Genomic DNA, 26,321 nt, shown 5'->3' on the forward strand with positions numbered 1-26,321 from the left:
TGTTTTAAAACAGTTATCTGTCAGCAAATACACGATGTTACCAAATGCTTCTCTCACAGTGGTTCCCAAATGCACACAGACTCACTGTGTGACTCTAGACAAACAACACTTTCCCTTGCACTATATCAAAACACATTTCTTCATCTAGAAGTAGTACTACATTTTAGTATAGAAATATAACATAACTCATTTCACAAATTCATAAACAATGACTGGTTTCTAATTCTACCAAAATATAAAAACTACACAGTTATCTGTCTACAAACACATGAAAAACACAAATGCCTATCACAGAATGGTTTCTACATGCACACACATTGTAGAAAAAAAGGACTCCCTACACTTTAGCAGGAAAAATACATTAGTCTGATTAAAATAGTCTACATACATCCCCTCACAATTAAATAACTCATCTTTCAAGTTCTTTTGTAGATTAAGGAGTATATCAATCACTCACCATATTTTCTTGTACAGAATCTCTGGACTGTGCACCTCTCAGCAAAAGCAAAGAATGAAAAAGTTTCCCTTTCATTTTCCACACATATACATGTAAACATCAAATCACAATCCTTCGCACATAAACTCAAAAGCAAACACACATTTCTATTGGTTAAACATTTCAACCCTTTCCAACTGAAATACATTTCAACCCTTACCCCAATCTGCCTTCTGCCTGTTACCATAGAAACAGGTCATGGAACACTGCACTGAGCTCACAGGTCACAAGTTCAGCACACAATGTTCCTACACAAGACAGGAAGTGTGCTTGACTTTTCAACATATCAGCTTATCATATATAATGTTCCTTACAATCTGTTTTTGTTAACCAATAACAATCATACCTTTAAAAAACAAAAATATACACCCCACCTTTCAGTGTAGAAAGTTGTTATACAACCAATGATTTCTTGTCGTTTTTCAAAAAACGTTGCCGTGGATCCGCGCACCCACCGCGAGAGAATCTGTGCATCCAACGCGATAGGAGGCGCGCACCGTGCGCGCATTTTGCGGCTTTTGTTTTTTAAAAAAAGGGGGGCCCCAGGGGGTCCTTCTGGGACCCCCTAAGCACCTCTAGAGGGTCAGAGTATTTCCACTCTGCCCCCTTTATATGTTTTACGCACTTATTCCCCTTGCTTCTTCAGCCTCGCTTCTACCGAGGCAGAAAATGGCCGCCAACAGTTCCTCGTTTCGAATGTAGAGAGACGCTCGACAGCCAATTAGCATTCAGCACGCGATCGGGAGGGTGCGCGCTCCGTTTGGGAAGGGTTCGCTTACGGTGCGGGTAAGGTCCGCGAATCCTCCCCGGCCATAGATATCACTAACTTTTTTACTCGAATTTTTCTCAGGAACTACTGAATAGATTCACACCAAATATGCAAAAGGCACGAGTCCGAACTGAGGACTACCTCTTTGCCAAATTCCGTTCAGCGGTTCGGGCTGTAGCTGCGACAACAGATCCTATGGGAAATTGCATGGGGAAAACGTGTTTTGGGACCCCCCTTTTTTCTCGGCCCCCGCTTGACGAATCACCATGAAACTTTCAGGGTAGGAGCGGAGCGGAGCTGTCCAAAAGTTTGGCGAATTTCGCGAAGATTCGTCAATCGGCGCCAAAGAAATTCCCAATAGAATGGTGCGGATTTCCTATGGAAAATAGGTCCTAACTATAACTATATACTGGCGACCGCCAGTAGATAATATATATATATATATATATATATATATCACAAAACCAATCCAGCACCGCCTGACTGACAGCCAACAGGCGGGAAGAACGCTGGCTGGGACCTCTACGATGTGCTCACGCTGATAAACATAGGCAGGAATCCGGAATCGGTGCAAGACTTCATTTATTTAAGCAAAGGCAAGTGTGAGTCCATTGCAATCGTCGGACATAGTGTCCACCATGACGCGTTTCGCTCGCATCCGCGAGCTTGATCACATGACGCGCTCGGGAACAATCGTGCATAAATATATATATATATATATATATATATTACCTACTGGCGGTCGCCAGTAGGTAGTTATAGTTAGGACCCTGCCTGTCTCCAGAGGCCGCCCTGAAGGGTCGAGGGCTCCTTAATCGGAGGTTTTTCTTGTGGATTTAATAAAGGAGCATGGCCCACTTGCTGTAGTCTGGACCTACGAAAGGTAATGCGAATGTGCAAATCAGACGACAGCGTTGGAAGGGATTTGATGAGGAGGACATCCAACATCAATCGCTCTGAAAATGAGAGCTTTTGAAAGAGAACGATAATATCTGGCAATATGCCTGTAAACTCATATTTCCGTGACTGATGTACCATTCATTTGGAATTATATGCACCGGCACAATGCAAAGAGCAAGTTATTTACTGCCTTAAACAACGTGAATTGTTCCTTGTATTACCAGCAGACAGTCAAGTGTTTCGGATGCATTATGGGATCTGTATTTTTCAGTCACGTGATGTAATGACATTTTCAAAAAAGCGTGCACACATGCACTTGGCGTTCAGCTTCCTGTCCGTGACCAAGGCTATTCGCCGAAACATGTTGGAACAATGGAAGCCTAACTGTGCAGCATATCTCTAAATAAAGCTGTTGTTTCCAGAGACGGGCCTCTATCTTGTGCTCATTGGCGTGGTGAATCGGCAGGCTGCTCCGTGCCTGTCTCCAGAGGCCGCCCTGAAGGGTCGAGGGCTCCTTAATTGGAGGTTTTTCTTGTGGATTTAATAAAGGAGCATGGCCCACTTGCTGTAGTCTGGACCTACGAAAGGTAATGCGAATGTGCAAATCAGACGACAGCGTTGGAAGGGATTTGATGAGGAGGACATCCAACATCAATCGCTCTGAAAACGAGAGCTTTTGAAAGAGAACGATAATATCTGGCAATATGCCTGTAAACTCATATTTCCGTGACTGATGTACCATTCATTTGGAATTATATGCACCGGCACAATGCAAAGAGCAAGTTATTTACTGCCTTAAACAACGTGAATTGTTCCTTGTATTACCAGCAGCCAGTCAAGTGTTTCGGATGCATTATGGGATCTGTATTTTTCAGTCACGTGATGTAATGACATTTTCAAAAAAGCGTGCACACATGCACTTGGCGTTCAGCTTCCTGTCCGTGACCAAGGCTATTCGCCGAAACATGTTGGAACAATGGAAGCCTAACTGTGCAGCATATCTCTAAATAAAGCTTTTGTTTCCAGAGACGGGCCTCTATCTTGTGCTCATTGGCGTGGTGAATCGGCAGGCTGCTCCGTGCCTGTTTCCAGAGGCCGCCCTGAAGAGTCGAGGGCTCCTTAATCGGAGGTTTTTCTTGTGGATATATATATATATATATATATATATATATATATATATATATATATATATATACCAATCCAGCACCGCCTGACTGACAGCCAACAGGCGGGAAGAACGCTGGCTGGGACCTCTACGATGTGATCACGCTGATAAACATAGGCAGGAATCCGGAATCGGTGCAAGACTTCATTTATTTAAGCAAAGGCAAGTGTGAGTCCATTGCAATCGTCGGACATAGTGTCCACCATGACGCGTTTCGCTCGCATCCGCGAGCTTGATCACATGACGCGCTCGGGAACAATCGTGCATAAATATATATATATATATATATATATATATATTACCTACTGGCGGTCGCCAGTAGGTAGTTATAGTTAGGACCCTGTTTCCATAGGAAAACCACAACATTCTATTTGGAATAACTTTGGCGCCGGTCGACGAATCCTCGCGAAATTTTCAAAACTAATGGGGCGCTACGCTCCGCTCCTACCCTGAAAGTCTCGGGGGGATTCGTCAAGCGGGGGCTGAGATAAAAGGTGGGTCCCAAAACACGTTTTTCCCATGCATTTTTCCATAGGACCTTTAGACACAGCTACAGCCCGAACGGCTGAACAGAGTTCCTTGAAATTTGGCAGAGAGGTAGTCTACAGGTCAAGGAAGTGCCTTTTGTAGGTTTGGTGTAAATCTGTTCAGTAGATTCTGAGAAAATAGCCTTTAAATCAATATATATATCTGAGCCAGCTTACGGTGCGCTTACGGTGCGCTTACCGTACGCGCACGCCGCCGTGCGCGAGCGCGATTCTGATTGGCTGTTAGATCTTAGTAAACATTCGAATCGGTCGAAACCAGGAAGCAGCGGACGCCATTTTGTCTCTCGCAGTCTGAGAGGGGGTTAACAAAAAAAAGGCCAATAACATGTAAAGGGGCAGTTTAGACAGCTTCTAAGCACCTAGCCATGTTGAGTGAGTCCTCAAAGATCCCCCAAGGCCAAAAACGGAATTTTAATTTTTTCGATAATTTCGCCGATTACGCTTACCGTACGCGTACTGTCAAAATTAAAAAAATATATATATATATCCATACTCTCCCCACCCCATGTCCAAATGGTGCCCGAAGGGCACCATTTGCGCATGGCATAACACATGTAGGAAAAAGTAAAATATTACCTTTCACAACAAAGCGCATCATATGTCCTCCATGTGCGCACGGTGCGCGAAGCGCATCGTGCGTACATGGCCCATCTAGCGTAACGTGGGCACGCGGTGCGCGTAGCGCACCGCGTGCCCACCATGCGTGCACGGTACTAACTGCGTAAAGTGGGCGCGCGGTGCGCGAAGCGCACCGTGCGCGCACGGAACGAACTGCGTTAAGGGGGCGCGCAAGCCACGAATGGCGTAAAGTAACTTAGCATTTAAAAAACCTTGCAAATTCACTGAAAAAACCATAGGTTTCACACACGTTATAGTTAGGAATTAGCATTTAAAAAACCTTGCAAATTCAGTGAAAAAACCATAGGTTTCACACATGTTATAGTTAGCTGGAAATTTTACTGATAAAAAACCAATGAAATTGCCCCGTTATAGTTAGTGCAGGCAACTATAACTCACGCGACCGCAATCTTCTGCTGATGCTAATACTGTATTTAGGCACTTATTTGCCCATGTCTTCTTCCATTAAATTTTAGCTATACATATATTACAAATATTTTTTTTTCATAAAGACACATATGTCATCAGCAGAGGATTGCGGTCGCGTGAGTTATAGTTGCCTGCACTAACTATAACGGGGCAATTTCATTGGTTTTTTATCAGTAAAATTTCCAGCTAACTATAACATGTGTGAAACCTATGGTTTTTTCACGGTATATATATATATATATATATATATATATATATATATATATATATATAGATATATATATATATATATATATGCTACTGTTGTTCCAAAAGTGCCAAGGCATCTGAGCTGTTAGCAAGAACAATGAGAACTATACTGTGGAAGCAAAAATTGAATCTCTATTGCTGCTAATCATGGCAGAAATTCAGAAGGTCAAAGGAAGCCAAAACTCACTGGCTCAAACATTATGTATCAAGATGGCAAAGAAATTTGACACTTTGGGGAGACAAATGGGGGCGATGGCAACATGACTTATAGATCTGGAGGACAGCCAGAGTGAATTGCTGAAAACAAACTCTACTCTTTAAAAGGAGCTTAGCTATTTGAAACAGCATTTGGAGGACTGCGAAAATCGCTCAAGAAGTATCACTCTCAGATCTGTGGGAATACCAGAGAGGTAGGAGGGAAAGGCCTCTACTGCTATGGAATTTATGGATCACCTGAGGTTACACAGAGGATTTGACAATAACTTGTGTGCACCAAAAGCCTTTTCTAGAATTTGCAGACAGGACTCTCCCCTGCATGATGTTGATGAATTTTGGGGATTACAGGATGCGTGAAAAGGTACTTAATAGTGCCACTCAGCAAAGAGGCTTTAAAGTCAGAGATGGTTTTACTGCACGTCTTCCCAGATATCTCATATGAGACTTTCAAGAGACGGAAGGAGTTTCGGCAAATGATTCCTTTATTTCAGGTTGCCGGGGGCCAAGCAAGGATTCTACAGCCCGTCAGATTAAAAGTTTTGTTTAAGGGAACTTTGAGGGTGTTCAATAACATTGTGACAGCAGAAAATTACCTGCATGAAATTCTTACTTAGTATTCTACAAGCATGAGTTGAAGAGGTCCCAGAGACTTGAATTATGATTGTAATTGTTTTAAAAAATAGATAATTAATCTTAAAACGTAATGAGATCGCTTTCTGTAGCTTGAAATAGTTGGAATATGATTTGACACTTAGCTAAACAATATACCTTTTCTATAAGGTAGAAGTATGTGAGTATATAGCGCAGAAGCCTGTAGGTTAAATCAAGAAGTTTGGCGGACGCGACATTTAGGGGCTCCAGCAAGGTGCGGGCATCTCACTCTCAGGGCTATTTAGGGTCACAGCACAGCAGGCGGGTTAGGGACAGTGGGAAGGGGGCTCATTTCTGTATGTGGGCTATAGGAAAGGGGGAAGGAGATTAGAAGAGATAGATGGGGGCGCAACTCTCAAGAGGGGCTGTGGTAAGAATTTAGGGAGAAAGAAAATGGCTTCTTGCAGGGTTTGGTTAAATCAATCCAACCAAGTAAAAGATGTAGATTGTGTAGAATTGCTGAGGCTTGCAGAACATTTAGATTTCATAAGAGAATATCTTTAAATCCACGCCTACTCTGAATTGCCTGGTTGTCTCTATGAATGTAAATGGGGTGAATAATCAGCAAAAGCGTAGGGCAGTTATCGAGACAGAAAGGGACATTTGCTTTACTTCAGGAGACGCACTTTAAAAAGTTTGAGATACAATCAATAAATTGGAGCACTTTTCTATTAGCGAACCACTCCTCAGTAGCAGCATCTCTTAGAGGAGTAGCAATCTTAGCTAGAAGAAAGTTTTCCAGCAGAATAGAGAATGTGGTGTCTTATCAGTCAAGAAGATGGGTTGTGTCCAAAGTTCAAATGATCTGTGTTAGGTACTCATTAATCTCATATTACTTCCCAATTTAGGACGACCCGCAGCCACTATATGATTTGTCGTTCCAGCTGGCGAACAACCCAAAGAGAATAATTAGTGGTGGGGATTTTAATTTGGTCCGAGCAACAGAAATAGATTTAAGTAGGCAATCAGTCCCACAATGTCAACCTAAGGTTGCCAGAGCAATGCAGAAGTTTAAGGAGGTGCATACTCTAATAGATACCTGGCGGGCAGCCAACCTTTTGTGTGGGCGATGCACTTTCTTTGCTACCTGATATTGTTCTGTCTCAATATTATTTTTTTCTTTCTTGTTACACAAGATACTTTGAATATTACTTCTTCAATTATCCTGAATTCACTATCTGATCACGCCAGGATTATTTTAGATGTGGCCCTCGTCGAAAAGCTGGCTCAGCCTCATAGCTCATCCTTAAATAGAGCTCTGCTACTGGAAGAGTCTTTCATCGAACAGATGAAGGTCTGTACAAGTCTGTTTTTTGAGGAAAATAGCCACTCCTCTTCTATAGAAAATATCTAGGAAGGTGGAGAGATTTTTGCTTTTCAAGCTAATTTCAAGACATTGAGAAATAGTAACAGAGCCCCTTACCCTGGCAGAGTTAAAGCTCACTCAAGCAGCTAGCCCACACTATTTTAAGCCGAGAGAGATAACCAAACAAGAGCTACAACAATCTTTTATGGAGAAGCAGGTTCTTAATAGTAGAACATTTGGCCAAAAGCTATATAAAGAGGGGGAGATAAGTGAATGGCTGCTAGCCTGGAGGGCCAGAACACAATAATAATACTGATATTTGTAAAGCGCGAACAGCTACCTCACAAGGAGGTGTCCCGGCGCTATAGACCGCTGGGGAACCCGTCCTGGCTATCCCTGTGAGATGGTCCCTTTCTGGGTATCTCCAAGGTGAAACCAGGCATCCCCAGCGTCTGTGGGGGGCCGTTGTAGAGATGAGGCAAGCTAAAAACACTATTCTAAAAAATTAGGGATCCACCTAAGAAGGGCACATTGCTGTATGAAGCTCCTCAAATAGAGGAGGTATTTCAGTAGCATTTTCCGAACATTTATACAGCAGACCAGCACTCGTGCAATAATGATATATTACATTTTTAAGGCACAATTGGACTCCCGAAGCTGACAAATGAAGCAGCACAAGAACCTGCCTCATAACACTACAGGAAATCTAGGGAGTGGTTAAAGCACTGCCCAGGTGCAAAGCTGCAGGTGAGGATGGATTTCCATCAGAATGGTACTAAATATCACCTCCGGAATTGGGAATAGCTATGATGGACATGTTTAATAATATACTGGGTGAAGGTGCCATTTCCCCTTCTTTTCGTAAAGGGGTCCTCACATGCTTTATAAAAAAAAATAACAACCCAGAAGACAGAAATTAATTCCCTGAATGCAGACTGTGAGATTTTTATGTAAATCTTAGCAGTAACGGTAGCAGACGTCACGCCCTAATTGTATTATAATACCCATTACCTAGTTGAAGCAACTGATTATTTTACCCAAAGACCCGAATGGCAATTTGTTCATAGATGCAGAAAAAGCTTTTCACCTTGAGACCTGGAACTACGTGTTTAAAGTGATGGAAATAATGGGATTTCCAAAACAGGTCACCAGGTCAATAGGTAACTTTGAAGGTCAGGGTCCAGGACTCCATCAAGATCACTAGAGGCACAAGTCCTTTGACCATCTCTTCCTGCCCTATTTATTGCACCTTTGGCCTGTTTTCAGAGCCAGAGTGGCGGAGTGAAAATAGCGATTCCGGGAGCATCAAAACGCAAGCTATAAGTGGATGTCTTGGTGCTATCTTTGTCATCTGAGAGGATGGTGCTTCATGATCTGTTTGAAATCTTTAATACGTTCTCAAAAAGTAAATATATCTAAAACTGAAATGCTTCTTTTTAATGTAAGTGCCAATGTCTCACCTCAATTTTTGCAGACTGCATACCAGCGGAAGCCAGTCAGATATTTGGGAATTGGAATATCTGAGAAATTCGAACATACATATGGACTAATTTATCGTCCCTCAATCACTAAAATCAAAAGTATGATGGGAAGGTGGGGTAAGATACAATTTTTTATTATTGGGAGAATACAGCTAGTAAAAATGTGTATCATACCTCTGTTAAACTTCTTTTTAAACTTTTTTTTACATCAATCTATGTGTACTACAAGATAATTGTTTGCAACGGTTGAACGCTTTGATTAGCATATTTTTATTTGAAACACGTGTAATACTACAACACGTATTAAGAAACTGAGTCTCCCAGCACAGGAAGGAGGGCTATCCCTTCCAAACTGGAGACTTTATTATTTAGCTGCTTATTTAATAGCAATAGGTATTATAATTCTGACAAACGTTAAGACTTTTGATAATTTTTTCTAAGTAGCTATGTGTGTTGGAATTTTTCCCTGCCCAGATCCTACCCTTCCCAAAGTAAAAAAATATTCAAAAACAATAGGATATTGCACTCTGGTATCATTTGAACTCAAGCAGATTCAGCTATTTCAATACTTGCAGATTCCTAATATTCACACAGAAACCCCAATTAAATGCTTGTTCCCTGATGATCTGGTAAAAGAAGTGTCCAGATTTGAGAAGTGCAATTTAGGGAAAGCTGAAGATTGGCTGATGAAAGAAGCTCTAAGCCCTTAGGAAACGGTGCAATCCAGACTCACCACAGCTTGGGTCCAAAATAAATTGGCTTATTCACAAATCATTTCAATTTTCAAGAAAGATCAACCACTGCAAATCAGAACACTTGAGAATTAGCACATGTTTTATTTTATTACACTAGAGAGCAAAGAAATCAGAGTCAATGTGTATATTGGTTACAGTCTGAAAGGAGTAATTTTAAGGATGAGTTTCAAGCGATTCAAAGCAAATGGTTAAAATAAAATAAGGTAAATGTATCTCGGGAGTAGTGGTTGGACGCTTCCTATCTCAGCTCTAAACCATTTTGACGTTCTAATTCTTGAAAAAAGCAACTCTATGTTCAGTCGATGGTTTACTGTACTCCCTTATTAATACATAAATGGAGTTCAAGCATTCCCAAACAATGTCCAAGATGTTGGGAACCTGGTAGTTGGATCCACATCCTTTGGGAATGCGACAGCCTAAAAGGAATTCGGGGAAGGGTTTTGAGGTGCATGTGGACTTCTCTTGGGGCGAGTTATACCATAGACCTAAACTCGATTCTTTTGGACTGCTTTACGCAATTAGGAATCCGACCAGCTCCAGCATGTAGTTGGTGATTTATAGTAATGGTACTGGCATGATCAGTAATAACCACTGAACCTCAAAATTGCAGTCATGGAATAAGAAGATGAACAATGTATATTCCAAAGTGAATCTGTATACAAAGAGGATGGGGAAGGGAAGAAAGTTTTTGAAAATCTGGAAATAGGCCAAAACTTTTTTAACTAAATGAACTAATGTGCCTAGGGGGTATATATTGCAGGTGTCAAAGAGTGTTTGTAAAGAGAGGAGGTTGAGAAGAGTAGGGAGTGTGTCCTACACTATTGTGAAATGTATTTAACACACTGCACTTTAGTACACACGAGATATGGAGACTGAACTGTGGATTGCACTTTAATAAATTTAGAGTACGTTTTATTATTTAGAACTGCTATTTTTGTCGGTTATGTAAATCCTTTAAATTATGGATTTACATAGGCTATATTACATATTTATACTGTGAAAGTACACTTTATCTTTTATGCTGGCATGAGAGGCATTCTCTTTTGCGAGTGCACAACAAATTACATTGTCCTTCTCTGGATTTCCAATATAAACAGCCAGATCAATACACATCAGTATGAATGAATGAATGAATACATTTTTTATTGCATAATTACTTCAAATATTGTAAATTGCGTCGCAGTATCAAAATGTAGCAATTAAAACAGATCTGACACCTTTTGTAAACAGGAATTTTTGCCCTGAAAAACGTGGCATAAGATTACAATTAAAAATTGTCTGCATCCCTTTTATAATCAATGACTGTGAGTGGAGAGTCTACTTGATACATCATGATGTGTCCCAGGCCCCCCCGTACTCCAACTTCTAGGGGAAGTATCTTGCTGTTCATACTCCTCTATGCCAGCAATATTCCACGCTTGTGTTGTTTTCCAGCCTGCAGTTGCCAGATTGTGTTCTGCGGCCTCCAGACCTCTTACTAACTCAGCTTTACAAAGCATGTCCCACATAATAAGTTCTGAATCTCACCAGTTTCGGCCACACAGTTTGCATCTGGCTCATTTTCATTTAAGTCCCTTCGAGCCATACTCATGAATTTGCCAAATTTGGCCTGATCCAAAGGCACTGTGCAGGACAAGAGCAAGGCAACTGCATCCTCCCATTTGCTGACCCGATACCTTAAAAATATTGGTTTTAACATCTTGCGGTGGTGTTGGAGTAGGGCAGGGCAGCAACATATTAGGAGTGCCAACGATTCTGCACTGTAGTGTTACACAGCCTACATCTGGTTATTTTCCTCAGGGATTTCCAGCCAGGATTCAATTCTTTTATTGGCAACAGCACGAAATGCGCCCATTGAATCTCTTTCAAGCACTTATTTCCTAGGGCGCTATTTATGTATAGCTGGATGTTGTTTGTCTCATATGATTTCATTAGGCGTGCCAACACTCCGACGTCCTTGAATCTGGCTGTGTCGTCCTTCCTTGATAGCTGGATGATTTGGTTGTTTAACACCGTCTTGATTGCTGCATAGTTTACTTCCTCTTAGGGGCCAGCACGCTGTGGACAGACCCAACTCTGCCACTGCCTCAAGACAATATTTCTGCATGGGTTCGGTCCTCCTTCAAATATAATTTTGAGTACCTCCTTTAAAGATTCTTTCTGGGCTTTTAGTGTCATAAACCAGAATTTTACCAGGGTGCTCCTACATTCGTATTTGTGTTGTACCAGGCCAAATTCTAGTCGGATCAATGCATTTTGTGTGTATTTGGGAAGTGCGAAAAGCCTTTTATAGCACTGGGCTTTTTCCATGATCTTTTCCATCTTCTCTGGGAATGCTTGTGATGCGTACCCAGTCACTGCAGGCAGTTTAGATTTTGTCACTCATATTATAGGTTCCGTGGCTGGGCTGTATAATTGCTCTCTAGCATGCACAATGCAAGATGAAGAGATGGTAGCATGTATTTTGACTAGCGTCTTAGCTTGGTGCGTTTCCTTTATCGCTTAACCACGCTCCTAGATAGTGGTACGCTCTTTCTGTTGCTATGATGTTGCTGCTCAGCCTCCACTTAAAAGCAGTTTTTTTCTGGTATTGTCCAAAAACGATTAGTACACCTCTGTCATGTCTCCTCCAGCAGCACTGCTTCGAATTATGCTATCCCTACCACCCCCACCTATTTTTATACCTCTGCCAAAACATGGCCTCCCCCAAGAAATCCAAACAAGACCTTCTTCAACGGTGTTCGAGTCTTTTCTGCCAAGCATTCTCAGATCCTCAGATGAGCTGGCTGTCAGGACTACTCTTTTGAATCTCAGACCAATTTGGTACACTTCTACTAATGCTGATTACACCCCTGTTGACCTTGGCTTGGAGTGGGTCTACCCTCCATGTCGATACTTTAACATCCCTTTTTTCAGTACTGAGCATCTCTGCTCATACTCAGACCTCCTCTTCTATCCTAAGCTCCCAGTGCCACCTCTGTTGGCTCTCGGCGTCCTCAAGCTGGCATTCTGAAACCCTGGCAACCCTCTTTGGCTCCTTCTCTGCTGGCCATTTAACCTTCCTTTTGCTAGATTTTCACCTCAGCCACCAACTTCATCCCTAAGAGTTCCCTTCAGCCCTTCAGCCAGCTTTCAGACTAGTCAACCCTAAAACTTATTGCACTACTCACTTTGTGAAAGAATGAGTACCGGTCTCCAAAGCTCTGTCCAGAAGCCCGCAGCTGGTGTTATTAAATGTCAGCACATCAATTACCAGTGCTGAGTAGTTTTTATTCCACCTCGTGTCTCTTTATTCCAATGCTAGACACTCCTTGCGTCTTTCTCTCTCTCTTGCAGCTTCCTGTCTTCTCCCCTTGTGATGGTATTTCAGTCATTCGCTTTTTGTGATATTCCCCTCTCTTGCTCTTGAGAAATGTTTGATGAGGAAAAATAGGTGCCGGTCACCATAATTGAGTGCCTGTGGCCCCCACCAGCAGCCACCGGCTCAAATTAAGCACTGCTAACCAGCACTGAAACCACACACTCCTCTGTTGCTCCTTTGCAAGCTTTGATTTTGAGCCTATAATTCCAATGTAGAAATACAAGTCTTGTGGCACTATATTTTCACATCAGGTCCCAGAAAGACCACCCCCGTGCACCATATCTACCGTCACAGACATCTTCTTCACAGGCTCTATCTGGTCAAAAGCAAGCCTGTTGAAGTCTCTCTGCACCTTGGTCAGGTCCAGGGCTGGAAGTACTGTCTGCACAATCTCTGAACATGCACAGAGATAACCAAAGAACTCCTCTCACTACAATTTGCAACCCAGGTTCTACCACACCTAATTGTCTCCTTACTCTCTCCTGCTCTCTATCTATATTTATTAGGCAGGATGCTTCCACACAACTTCCCCATACAACTACTTATACACTCTCCTTAATGTCTGCCGGTTACCGAAGCATGCTCTTGAAATCCATGATCTTAGTACAGATTAAAATCTTGATAGTTTATTCATTAACAAAACGTGGCTCAAAGAACTCTTGGGCCTTGAGTAAGCCACTGCCATTCGACCAGACTATCATATACTCTGATTTGGCCATTCTCTGCGTCAATGACATGGCACTGAAACTTTTATAGAGATACCCTTAACTTTACTCCTTTCAAGATGGGTAGCTATGAACACGCTACACTCCTTCTACTCAACCTCACTCATAGCCCAATGCAGTGTATTAAAATCTTTCAGGTCCTACAAAAACCTTTATAATGCATGTTTTAGATATCCTTCCATCACTTTGCCTTTTCTCAGAATAGGTAATAGTATTTGGTGACCTGAATACCTGCATTGACGATCCAGCTTTTAATGATTCATGAAACCTCATCTCTAGTTGTCGCTCCTTTGAACTTCATCAATTAGTAATGAGCCCCACCCATTAAGCCTGCCATACCTTAGGTCTAATTTTTTCTCAACCTTCTCTGACGAATTTTAAGAAACCACCTTAATCATTTTCTTGCCTGGTTACAGAGCAATATTATTTAACATTAATTATAATCAGTCCAAATGTACATTTGATCTAAGGGACCTTCAGCCATGCCCAGCACTGATGCCCTTTCTTACTCTTTTGCCAGACTACCCCTTCTTTTATTCCTGACATCACCATCAACAATAACTCTTTTAACAACTGGATTACAGCAGATATTGACTCCACTATTCCAAAAAAGCTTAGCAAATTCCATTGCAGATCCCTCCCAGGCCCCTGGTATACCTCATAAGTAGCAGCAGCCAAAAGACATTGCAAATCTTTTTAAGTGCTTTATAAATTTGAACCACACTTACACTGTTACGTGGATGACACCCAACTCATCCTTCCTCTTGTGGAGTCTCAGCATTTCTTCTAAGCACAATTCAAAGTCTATATGAAGGCCTTGTCTTCTGTATAGGCCTCTACAGGACCGCAACAAACTTTACTGTAATCCTTGCAAAACTGAGGTCCTCGTCTTCTGGAAGAGCTCTGCTTGGTCCCATGAATGGTGGCCAGAATCACTAGGTCCCCCACCCACTCCCACCAATTCAGCAGATAATCTTTGGGTAACATTTGACACCTCAACTGTCTTTCTTGTATTTGTACTTGTATATGTATGAAGCATAGTATATACCCAAAGTAGGGTACTTTTGGTCCTAGTACAAAGACAACAAAAGTTTAAAATCTAGACACTGTTTAAGAGTAGGGAAATATGGGTGGTAAAGTACTACACAGTATGTAATATGTATGAATCAATAACTAAATTGGGATGAGTCTAGAGCATCTGTGGGAGGAGTTATTCATTCATAGATCCAAATCCTGGCTGCTGTGATTCACTGACTCCTTAGCTAGAGTTCACTCACCTTGAGATAGAATATGGGCCTTGACTCATATGTTGATCCCAGATAATGCATGCTCACAACATCTGTGTTCTTCTCCACTATTAGGCTCATCCAGTCATAAATCTGCCAGGGGAGGAACAGGTACATCAGATCAGAGATAAACCTTCGGGCCTTGAAACGATACACATTTGAAAGAACAACCACTCAATAGTCCTAGCCAATACTGATATAATTTTGAATTAGATTGATAAGAGGGGAAGCTTTAAATCAAGTTTAATCAAAACCTTCATTTTTATAATGAGTAATCATTGCCAGCTTTGTGGGCTAGAATTTAAGCTGCTATTGTTAGCACTCAGTAAGGGGGTTATTGACTGGTGGTTGCGCAGGTGTTTGTTTGGTGCTACACCTGTAGGCTTTTAAAAGGCTTTGCATAGCTTTGGACCACATGCAAAACCCTAATAAAAAAAAAACTACTCTTATTTAGTGTATGTTGTATCAATTAATATGATAGTCTGAATGGAAACATCAAATGGTCGTAGCAATCTTGTGAGAGTATAGTAGCTTCCTTCATGCTATATGAGAGGAAGGGTCTGGTTTATGGTTAAGCCTCTAATTCACCCTCAATGCTATCTTTATGGGAGATTAATTCTGCCTGTGCATTCTTCTTCAGATGGAGCACTTCATTCAGAAATCAGTTTCTTCTCCTCTCACGCACACTATTTCCAACGTTAACTAAGTCCTGACGAGGACGGATTCACTGAAATAATGTTAACATCGGGGTTGTGTATTGCTACTTACATAATCCGAGCTTGGATAGGAAGCAACGGGAATGGGGCACTGTACAAGATATCATTGTAAGGATCGTTCAGGATTGAATACATAAGCGTGACAGAAGGAATAGGAAGAGAGAAATCTTTTTTTTTTAAACATATTTTATTGAAATTGTAGGTATATCGTACATCCATACAATAAGAACAGTAATTTGTACAATGTGATCACATAGTACAAAAAAAACAGTCCGTGGTATCTCTGCAATAAAAGGTTGCATAAGTAGCCATCATTTATACAGAACAGAGAGGTCAATCCGCAATTAAGTGCATTATCCTGCGGCATCATTAGTGAGAACAAACTACTTGAACTAGATCTAGGAAACCACCAGGAGTAGGCGGGGAGAGGGGAGGGAGGGGGCGAAAGAAACAGTGTAGCAAGAAACTAAGAGAACAGCATGGCCAGAACTGCCACTTGGGGCGCTATTCCAAAACCAGTTGTATTGTCCATGCGGTGAGGTGGGAGGAGGGCGCGGGGTATACCAGTTGTGGCATCAGCCCAGGAGCATTGTATCGAGGCGGGGAGCTAACAAAGCCAAGGCCCTCATGTTGGGGTCCAGTGCTTCATCCCTCATCCGAGGAATCCCCTTATGGGTGGGTCAACGACCCGTCTTCAGCAATAAGCAGGCAATATTGAAGAATCAGGTCCCACACCTGTGCGTGCTACAGGCTGAGTTGATCTCTGTGTGCCCCCACCCTCAATAAAGCTCCTACACATTCAGTCCATTTGGATCGCTCCCGTCTCCATCCCTGCAGGGGGAACCCGTGGGGGATTTCTAAAACATGGATAAGTGCCACCGGGCTAGGACAAAGGCGAAGTCCGCGAATTTAGCAGTAATCAACTTAGCTTTGGTGTGAGGAACAACCCCAGGAGGCAGACTGCCGGGCCCTGTCAAGGGTCTGTCTTGTTGATACATTAATAAGGTTCAGTAGGTGCCCCGGTAAGGCGCCAGGATCGGGCAGCCCAAAGCTTGTGCCCCCGGAAACATACTATTAATCCATTTAGGGGTCAGGTCACCCTATGAAGGTAATAATATTGACTCAGCTTGAAGTGGGCATTGGAGGAACTATGAGGGGTGTTGGTCAGGATGTTTGCCCAGTCATCGTCTGTGAGTTTTGAGGCCCATGTCAGAAGCCGATGGCTCTGGAAGGCCGGATGGCTCGCACCTGCCTGGGAGAGCAGCTAATCAGGGGCCAATAAAGGAGAGAGAGCGCCTGCCTTTGGCATGGCGCTGTGCAAATAGATGTATGTCCTTCAGACAGGGGTGCTCAGGAGGTTCCACACCGTCACCTCCCCACGCTCACCGAACTGCAGCTGCCACCGAGCCGTCAAGCAGAAAATGCCGAGGGTATAATCCTCCATCAGTTTGTGAAAACTCCATAGTTGCCCTTTGAATACCAGCAGCCCACTGTGTTGATGCCCCTCCCTTCCCAATTGAATATGCCGGTCCATTTTCACCTTTGTGAGGGAGGTGCAATCGGGCCATCAAAGGAAGAGTTTTCTCCCGTGCTTCGATTTACGTGAGTCCATGCGAGGGTATTGAGCAATGGTCCCTCTGTGCCTTTTCGGGGTTGGGGTCGTGGCGTGAGCTGTATGGCCAACAGGGTGGTGCAGTCAGAGATGTACCTTCATCCATCCTCTGGCCCACTGGCTAACCTTAAACCGAGAGTCGCAATATATGTCACAGAATTATTGCATTTAATGAAAATATGGAATTAGTGAAGATATAGAATTTTATCTTTGAGGGGTGTGGCTTACGCGCCGAAGGAAATGGCGGACCCGATGTGAGCTCCGCTGCATTGCGGGACTCCGACATCAGTTTTCAAGCCTCATTTGTCATTTATTCATGCGGCGAATGATGGTTCCTTGTTCCTGAGGATGCGGTGAGTCTGGACACCGCTTTCTGGACTGTTTCCTGATGTTTTGAGCCTCTTTTCGACGGTGGTGGATTATTTCTCTCAGAGACGCGAGCGGCCGCCATTTTAGGTCGCTGCGCTCGCGTCTTTCCTCATTGCTGGGTTCTGCTGATACACTCTGGCATATTTAGTCACTGAGTGTTACAATTAATGCTAAATTAACCAGAGCTCTATCAAATGACACCATTGTCTCTGCTCTTCAACCACAGTTATGAGGAGTCGTGTAATGTCTGGACGAAATTACTAAAGAGCCATTCAATGTGGGTTATGAAGCTGAATTTAATATTGCATCACTGTTTATGCTCTACAGTACTATTTTGATGGTTACTTCAGCAATTATTCCTCTGACCCTCACACCTCGTTTTTCACGGAAGGATGAGTGTCTACTATGCCTCACAGTATTATTTTTATTTTTGATTTTCTGGGTTGTGGCCTGTATGCTGACAGAAATGAAGGTCCCAATGTGAGCTCCACTGTGTCTTGGGATTCTGACTTCCTTTTTTGAATCCGGTATCCAGAATCTACATAGCGGCAAATGTCAGTTTTGTCACACAGAAGATATGGTCTTCGTTTTTGGGTACATTTTCTGTTATATTTGGAACCTAATGCCGCCAACGTTATGTTCATGATCCTGTCGGGTGCACTATGATGGTGGAACAGCATTCTTATAAAAAATTATTCCCTGTATTTTTTGAGGAGCTCCACATATCGTATATTTGGCATTTTTGGCTTACTTGTTCTTTCCACATCCTATTATCCTACGGTGCGAGATATCACCTCAGCCTTGCTTTATTTGGATTATTTTGGCTATTTGTTGGTTTTACTTCATTTTTACACTTACTCTTTGGTGATCGCTATTGCAATCCACAATGTCTACTGATTCTCATACCCCCAGATCCTCCATATCTGGAACAAAAACAAAGCGGCATAAAAATGACCCGCCCTCTCCTATCCACTCATCTCAAAATCCTTTTCTGGATTCTATTCTAGATGAAGTACGTGGTCTCCAGCCCTTCATGTCCACTACCAATGAAAAACTGAAACAGATTGAGGAAAGATGGATTGTCATGGTTTAGATTTGGAACAACATGATAGCGATCTGCAGGATGTCTCTACCAAAATTCCTTTACTAGAACAGGAAATTAACAAGTTAAAACTTCATGCTGAGGATCTTGAAAATCGTAACCGTAGAAATAATCTACGCCTTTATGGTTTTCCGGAAAATATTGAAGGCCCTGACATGGTCTCCTTTCTTCAAAAACTCCTTCCAGAGCTCCTTGATCTTCCAGCTTCAACAAGTCCCCTCAACATACAAAGAGCACATCGTTTGGGACGTTTAAACTCTTCCGCTAACAAACCGCGTGGAATAATTATGCTCTTCCTCGAATTTACTGAGTTGATGCAAGTCTTGAAGGCTGTTAGACTTAAAAGGCGTCTTATTTGGTCGAACCATACTCTCTTCATCTCGCAGGATATTTCTAATGCAACTAATGCCCGCCGCAAAGAATTTCTTGCTTTACGTCCTAAGATGAGACATCTCAACATCCAATATGGAATCCTTCATCCTTGTCTCTGCAAAATTACACATGATGGTCGTTCACTCTCATTTAAGGACCCAGAAAAGCTTAAACTCTACCTTCATAATCTTCCGTCACATGGAATGGATACTAATCCATGACTTCTTTACAGTTTAGGCTTGTTAATCTGGTTTCCAACGTACTTGTTTCCTTAATGTTTTTCTGATTGCTTAGTTTACTTATTCTTATGAGGTTCTCTTTTTCTCTCCTCCTTTATATCTAATATTGTGGTCCGTTTCCTCTGGCATCACTATGCTCCTCCTCTTTCGACTTCCTCCTCTTTTTACAGGTCTGGATGTTTGTCCTTGATCTGTTTGCTTATCTCTGTCTTTTCTGTCTATTTCTTTTTTCTTTTTCTTTTCTGATATTTTCTCCTGTATATTTTTTCTCATTTTTAATCTTGTTCTATAATAAATGTTTTATTGTTAATCGTATGTCTTCTTTATCACATATTGACCATTGTCTTTCCATTTTTTTCTCTTGTTGATTATGCAGTTTCGTGTTCCTATTTCCTCATGTACCCCTTCACCCAACGTCATGGTTTATTTGGTTTCGTGGAATGTTCGTGGTCTTGGTAATCCTGTCAAACGTCAAAAGGTATTGTCTCATTTAGCTGAACTTAACACCCAGGTTGCTTTTTTACAGGAAACCCATTGTAATGACAAAGAATCTCTTAAACTCAAACGCCAATGGGTAAATCAACTTGTTTTTTCTCCTGCTATTGATCGTCATGGTGGTGTTGCTATTTTGTTTCATAAATCTACAAATGCACAGATTGTGTAATCAAGTTGTGACCCATTTGGTCGCTGGGTAATGGTTGATGTCATCATTAATAAAAGACAAATTACCTTCTTTAATATTTATGGGCCGGTTAAACCAGATCCGGAATTCTGGCAATCTATAAAGTTCAAATTAATGTTGATTTCCAATTCTAATGTTGTGGTTGGTGGAGATTTTAATAATTGGCTAGACCCATTTTCAGACAGACATCCAAATGCAAATTTAAACCAGATAAAACCCATAAATCATTTCAATCAGCCATTTCCTCTCGTCCCCTATTTGACTAATGGAAAACGTGTAATCCAGATATCTCAGAATTTACTTTTTTTTTCACCTGTTCATCATACTAGGTCCCGTATTGATTATATTTTAATTTCCAAATCATTGCTACCTTGTCTTCAGTCGTCTGACATTGGGTCTATTTTTATCTCTGACCATGCTCCTGTTTCCACCTTTATTGACCTATCTATCACCACTTGCAAACAAGGCCGATGGCGTTTTAACAATCACCTTTTATCAGATCGTACCTTCGTTTCTGAAGCGACCTCTTTTATTACGGAATTTTTTGTATTTAATGATTCTTTAGATACCTCCTTACACAATAATTGGGATGCATTTAAAGCATCTTTTAGAGCCTTCACTATTGCCTATTCTTCAAAGAAAAAAAGACAACTGCATGCTAAATATAAAGAGACCCTAACCCTTCTCAAAACATTAGAACATAATTACTACTCTTCTAAATCCTCATCATCACTACAAGAATTAATTAAAGCTAAATCCACCCTGAATAAAATAGCAACTACGGATGCGTGTAACATCCTCCTTAAGATTAAATCGAAATACCACGGAGGCCAAAATGAAGCAGGAAAAATGTTAGCGAATTAATTAAAAATAAAATCAGAATGGAAAGCCATCGGTCCTATTCATTCAGAATCAAATAATGCACTCCTCTCATCTGTTTCGGATATTATCTCCACATTTCAATCATACTACAATCTCCTCTATACGGAAACTACAAAGCCTTCTGAAAAGGACTTTGTTTCTTCCGTGATATTCCCAAACCTTCAACTGCCCCGGATATTTTCAAACCGCTTGAAGAAGATATTTCTCTCCAAGAATTAACTGATGCTCTTAAATCCTTGAAAAAAGCGAAGGCTCCTGGTCCTGATGGCTTCTCAGTTGAATTATTTTTAGCCTTTTCCCCAATTTTTCCTCCTAAATTATTAGAACTTTTTAATTCTTTTATATCCAATTCTAAAGCCTGTGGCTCTTTTTTGGAAGCCCTTATTATTGTAATCCCTAAACTAGATAAAGACCCCTCTTTTTGCAAACTTTTTCGTCCGATATCACTAATCAATTATGATTGTAACATTTTTGCTAAAATCCTGGCTTCCCGTTTAGAGAAAGTTATTCCCTATCTAATTAATCCGGATCAAGTTGGTTTTGTTAAAGGACGTCTTGCGTCTGATAATACCAGAATGTTTGCCAATATCCTTGCTCTTAGCAAAAAATATCCTTCTCCATTAGCTGCACTATCTTTGGATGCAGAAAAGGCCTTCGACTGAATTAACTGGGATTTTATGATCCACACACTAAAATGGTTTGGATTTGGTCCAAAGTTTATTTCTTTTATCAAATTGTTATACACAAATCCAAAAGCATGCATTTTTGTTAATGGTCTTTTTTCTCCATATTTTTCTCTCCAAAGAGGTACACGTCAAGGTTGCCCCCTTTCCCCTTTTCTTTTTTTGTTATGCCTAGAACCCTTCCTGGAACGCATTAGAAGTAATCCTTTTATTACTGGTTTTAATCTAAAATCCCATCAAATTAAATTGTCTGCTTATGCAGATGATGTTCTTATTTATATGTCCAATCCTGTGTTTTCCTTACCTCCTTTTTTACAGGAAATCTCGTCATTCTCTAATGTCTCAGGCTACAAATTAAATTTCTCTAAGACTGAAATTTTACCCTTAAATCCTTCATGCTATAGACATATGTTTGACTCGACCAACTTTACATGGTGTCCTCAAAAAATTAAGTGTCTAGGCACATGATTTTCCTCTAACATACGGGATACTTTATCCCATAACTTTACTGCCTTAAAACTTAAAATCACCAATTTGTTAAAACTTTGGTCACCTTTATTTTTATCATGGTGGGGCAGACTTGATACAATTAAAATGATGATTGTTCCCCAGGTACTGTTTATTTTGTCTATGTTACCATTTTCAATCCCTAAATACCATTTTACTCAGATTACTTTGTTGTGTACTAAATTTCTCTGGAATAACAAGCATGCACGTATTGCTATGTCCAAATTACTTCGACCCAAGAACGAGGGGGGTGTAAGATTTCCTGATTTTAAATTATACCACAATGCTTTTTTGATTCGTCAATTTTTTGCTTTGTACAAAGATTATCAGGATTTACCTAAGCCTTCCTGGGTCAATGTTGAATGCTCATTGTTAAATGATTTTTCTGTACGGGATATTGTTTATATGTCTAATTGTACTTTTATTTCTAAATACCCAATTTTGAAACATTCTCAATTTCTATTGCATACACTTTTCTTTAAGACTTTTGACAAATACCAATTTTTTCTAGCTTCCTCACTATGGTTTAATAAATATATCAAATTTCGACACAAATCATTCTACTACAAACAATGGAAAGAAAAGGGCATTTTTTATGTCAATTAAATGATTGTTAATAATATGGTTTTATCTTTTCACCAGTTGCAAGAGAACTTTCATTTACCTGATTCCTGTATTCAGCAGTATGACACTTTAGCCCCAATACTACAGGGATGTGTACAGAACTTTCTTTCTCATCCAATTCCTACTTCCTTTACTCCTGATACTCCTCTATATCATATCTCCTCTATTCCTAGTGCCTCTTTTAGCTACAACACTTGATCTACTCATGTTAGTACATGGAATAAATCAAATGGGAACAGGATCTATCTCAAACTCTATCTGTACATCAATGGGATACGTTTTGGCAGAAACATTTCAAGAAATCTAAAGCTCCTAATATCACACAGTCCTTATACTTTATTTATAATAGAGTTGTTATTACTCCCCTTCTTTTACATAAGTCCAATCATTCTGTCACACCATCTTGTTGGTCGTGTCATACTGCTGAAGGTTCTTTAATACATTTACTGTTCTATTGTCCTAAGGTGCATACTTTTTGGAAAACTGTATGGTCAAAATGTTTATTGATTTTCCCTTATAAGATCCCATTTAATATTCAAAATGTATTTTTGGGTACTCTATCACCTGATTTTGATCTCATTTCTTCTAAATCAATTTTGTTTGACTTATTCCTTGCTGTGGCCTTTAAAGTTATACTAACTTGTTGGAAAGACAATTCTAAATGATCCTTCTTACTTTGGTGGAATTTAATATGTGATGAACATAGGATCGCTTCTGTACCACAGACTTCAATTCACTTACAAATCAAATCTGATCTATTATGGCTACCTTTTACTTCTTTTCTGTCATCGTAAGTTTAATCTTTCTCACTCCTTTTTCTATATTTTATCTTTTTTTCTCTCTTCTCTCCTTCCTTTTCTTTTTCTTCCTTCTCTGTCTGTCTTCTTCTTTCTTCTTCCTTTCTTCTATTCTTTTTCTATAAAAAATGTATCCTTTATTTATACAATATCGTACTCATTCTAGTATTTACGTAGGTTATTAGTATACATTAGTGTTATGGGTTATTATATTTTGTAGCTTTTTTCTCTATATAACACCTCTTTTATGGTTATTATCTCCTTACCCTTGCATACTTATGTCTATATCAAATTGTATTATGTATTTTTGTATTCCTGTGTTATTTATCTTCAATAAAAATTATTTAACAAAAAAATTAATTTTATCTTTGTTACGTGGTGAGGTCGCACATCCACACCATACAATAAACAATTTTTCTCACAAAAATTGAAATAGGGGAAATAACATTTAAGGTGAGCTGGATAGGAGGACCTGTCCTAATATTCAAACCTAATAATAGTTAGTATAATGGGCTTTTCCGGAGAACACTACAGTCCTCTTCATGTTAAAAAAAAATATTTTTAAAACACATTTCAGTAAAGCGAGTGAAAGCGACCCTGTTTCTGAACTACAAATGTTCTTTCTCTAATTCTGCCATTTGATCTAGGTACCGGCACTTCTTTATTTCGGGATGTTTAGGCTACTTTTCAGGCTATGTGGTTTTGTCACATCTTAAGATGCCTGATAAGTTGCTGCCTGTATGTAATAACTTCATTTTAGCGTGCCTCATTAAAGACGTATATAAGCCCTGGGCCACAATAGCTGTTGATACAACTGATAGCATTGGGCATTCATTCACCATCAGTTGGAGGGACCTTCACACAGTGGTGTGCCATCTCAGTTCCAGGTGCTCATTGTCTCTAAGCTGTGCATCTGTTACTTGATGGGCACGGTTTGTTACTGCCAGTATAGTGCTAGTGACAAAGATAGTGTAGGAATGTGAACACTTATACCTCAGCTGCTGGGAAACGAATGACATTGGGATAGGGGTTTCTATGCATTTATTCCATAGATCTGACAGCCTGTCCAGTACATGTGTAACTAGTTCAGATACTTGTATGGGCGAGAGGCAGACTTGGAATCTACCTGATTTACCCCAAAACACCTAACTGTGCGAGTGATTGTCATCAAGCAGTACAGGATAGGACTCACAATAGTCCCAGTTCCGAATGCCATATGTGTCAGTGTCCTCAACAGCAATCCCAACTTTGTCATCTCATTTCTTAAACTTTAAAATATATTATTATGCCTTCCCCTGGTGTTTCATGATGCAAAACCCAAATCCTCCCAGTCCTTATTCGATTCTGACATTGAGGCGCAACATTTTCCTGATGTTTCCGTAAACCCCACTTGTGGCTGATACAGCTCCACTCTTTTTAGGTGGCTTTCTAGGTCGTTTCTGTCACTTCACACAAGGTGAGAGAATAGTTTTCAGGGAGACAGAGAGAGACATTTATGTGATTTAAGGGGGCCAGCCCTCTCTTGTTTCATGTGGGCACATCAATAATCTGACACACTGATATCGCCTGACCCGGATGTCTGTGTGCGACAGATTCTAAGCAGACTCGTCCTATGAACTTGGAGGGTGGGCCCCTCTCTGCCCATCGCACTCACTGGGTTAGTAGGCCTGCGAGGGCGAACTGTGCATGTTTCTCTCTTAGTGTCTCAGGAGACCTGTGGGTCAGCAAGGCTCTTTGTTATTGCCGGCACTGTCCAACACTGCAGAGATGCATAGGGCCCAGGTGGTGGTGGGGTGTAATCCTATTGAAATTGTGAAAGAGAACTCCCAGCCCAGTCATTCTGCTATAATGCCTCATGAGAGAAATGGAAAAGTATCAATCAGTGTGCTTGTGCCTTCCTACGGCATGGGTACGGCCCCCTCCCCACATATCGTTATATCGCAGAGATTGAGTTTGGAATGGAGACACTATATGGTACACTGGCTGTATTATGTAAAATATTTATGAATTTAGACAGAAATGAGCAGGTGCAACAAAACGGCTGGTGGGATTATCTTATTCTATGTGTATATCGCTGATCGCGGATTCAAGAGTATACAGTTCAAGAGTTTTCATCCAACACGTGTTTCATCCCTCAGTGGCGCGCAGGCCGAGGCTTTTTCAAGGCTGCGATATAGTACCTAATAGTGCATGCACTAAAATCATTGATAAAGCAGAATATTGTGGTAGTCTTTACATACTCCTTACTCACTGATACGTGAGAGAACACTGCATCATTCGATGGGGCACTGCAACCGTGGAATGCTCAAACATGGCAGGCCGGAAGAGACATGAAGGGATGAGTGTTCAAGTCAAATATACACATATGTCTCAGCTACTCTGAAATTGGTTTGGAATTGTAGTTAGATAGGTCTAATAGCTCCAGACAGAGGAGTCAGCGTCTCTTAGTACCAGCGGTTGCCTTTATCGATAATTACTTCATTTAATTTCGAAATGGAAGAATCATGTGTGACTTGTAATCAACTTAAAGCTAATGGAAGCAGCAGGCTAACTAATGGTACACTAAAGCCTCAGATAGTAAATACAAAGTAGCCTCTTTACTATTAGGGTGGTATCCCATTATTCACTCCCAGCTCCGACATAAGGTATTTTCAAGGGATAACACCAGGCTTTTAGTTAAAGCAGCATGGTAGGAGGGATACACCACGATTTAATATTATTGTACATTAGGGACAATGGATAGTATCCTGCCGTGCAGATGATCTTGGATTATTCATGGGG

The 26,321-nt window shown here is 40.9% G+C and overlaps 1 protein-coding gene across 1 annotated transcript in view; it reads right to left on the minus strand.

Moving 5' to 3' along the window:
- Positions 1 to 26,321, minus strand: part of LOC146858079 (carboxypeptidase O-like) — a 226,483-nt gene that overhangs the window by 177,002 nt on the left and 23,160 nt on the right. Inside the window, exon 5 of the mRNA XM_085646867.1 lies at positions 14,947 to 15,048. Within this exon, the coding sequence (XP_085502993.1) occupies positions 14,947 to 15,048 (102 nt within the window). The remainder of the gene's footprint in view (positions 1 to 14,946; positions 15,049 to 26,321) is intronic.

This window comes from Triturus cristatus, chromosome 3_2 (genome assembly GCF_964204655.1).
Source record: "Triturus cristatus chromosome 3_2, aTriCri1.1, whole genome shotgun sequence".
NCBI classification, from domain to species: domain Eukaryota; kingdom Metazoa; phylum Chordata; class Amphibia; order Caudata; family Salamandridae; genus Triturus; species Triturus cristatus.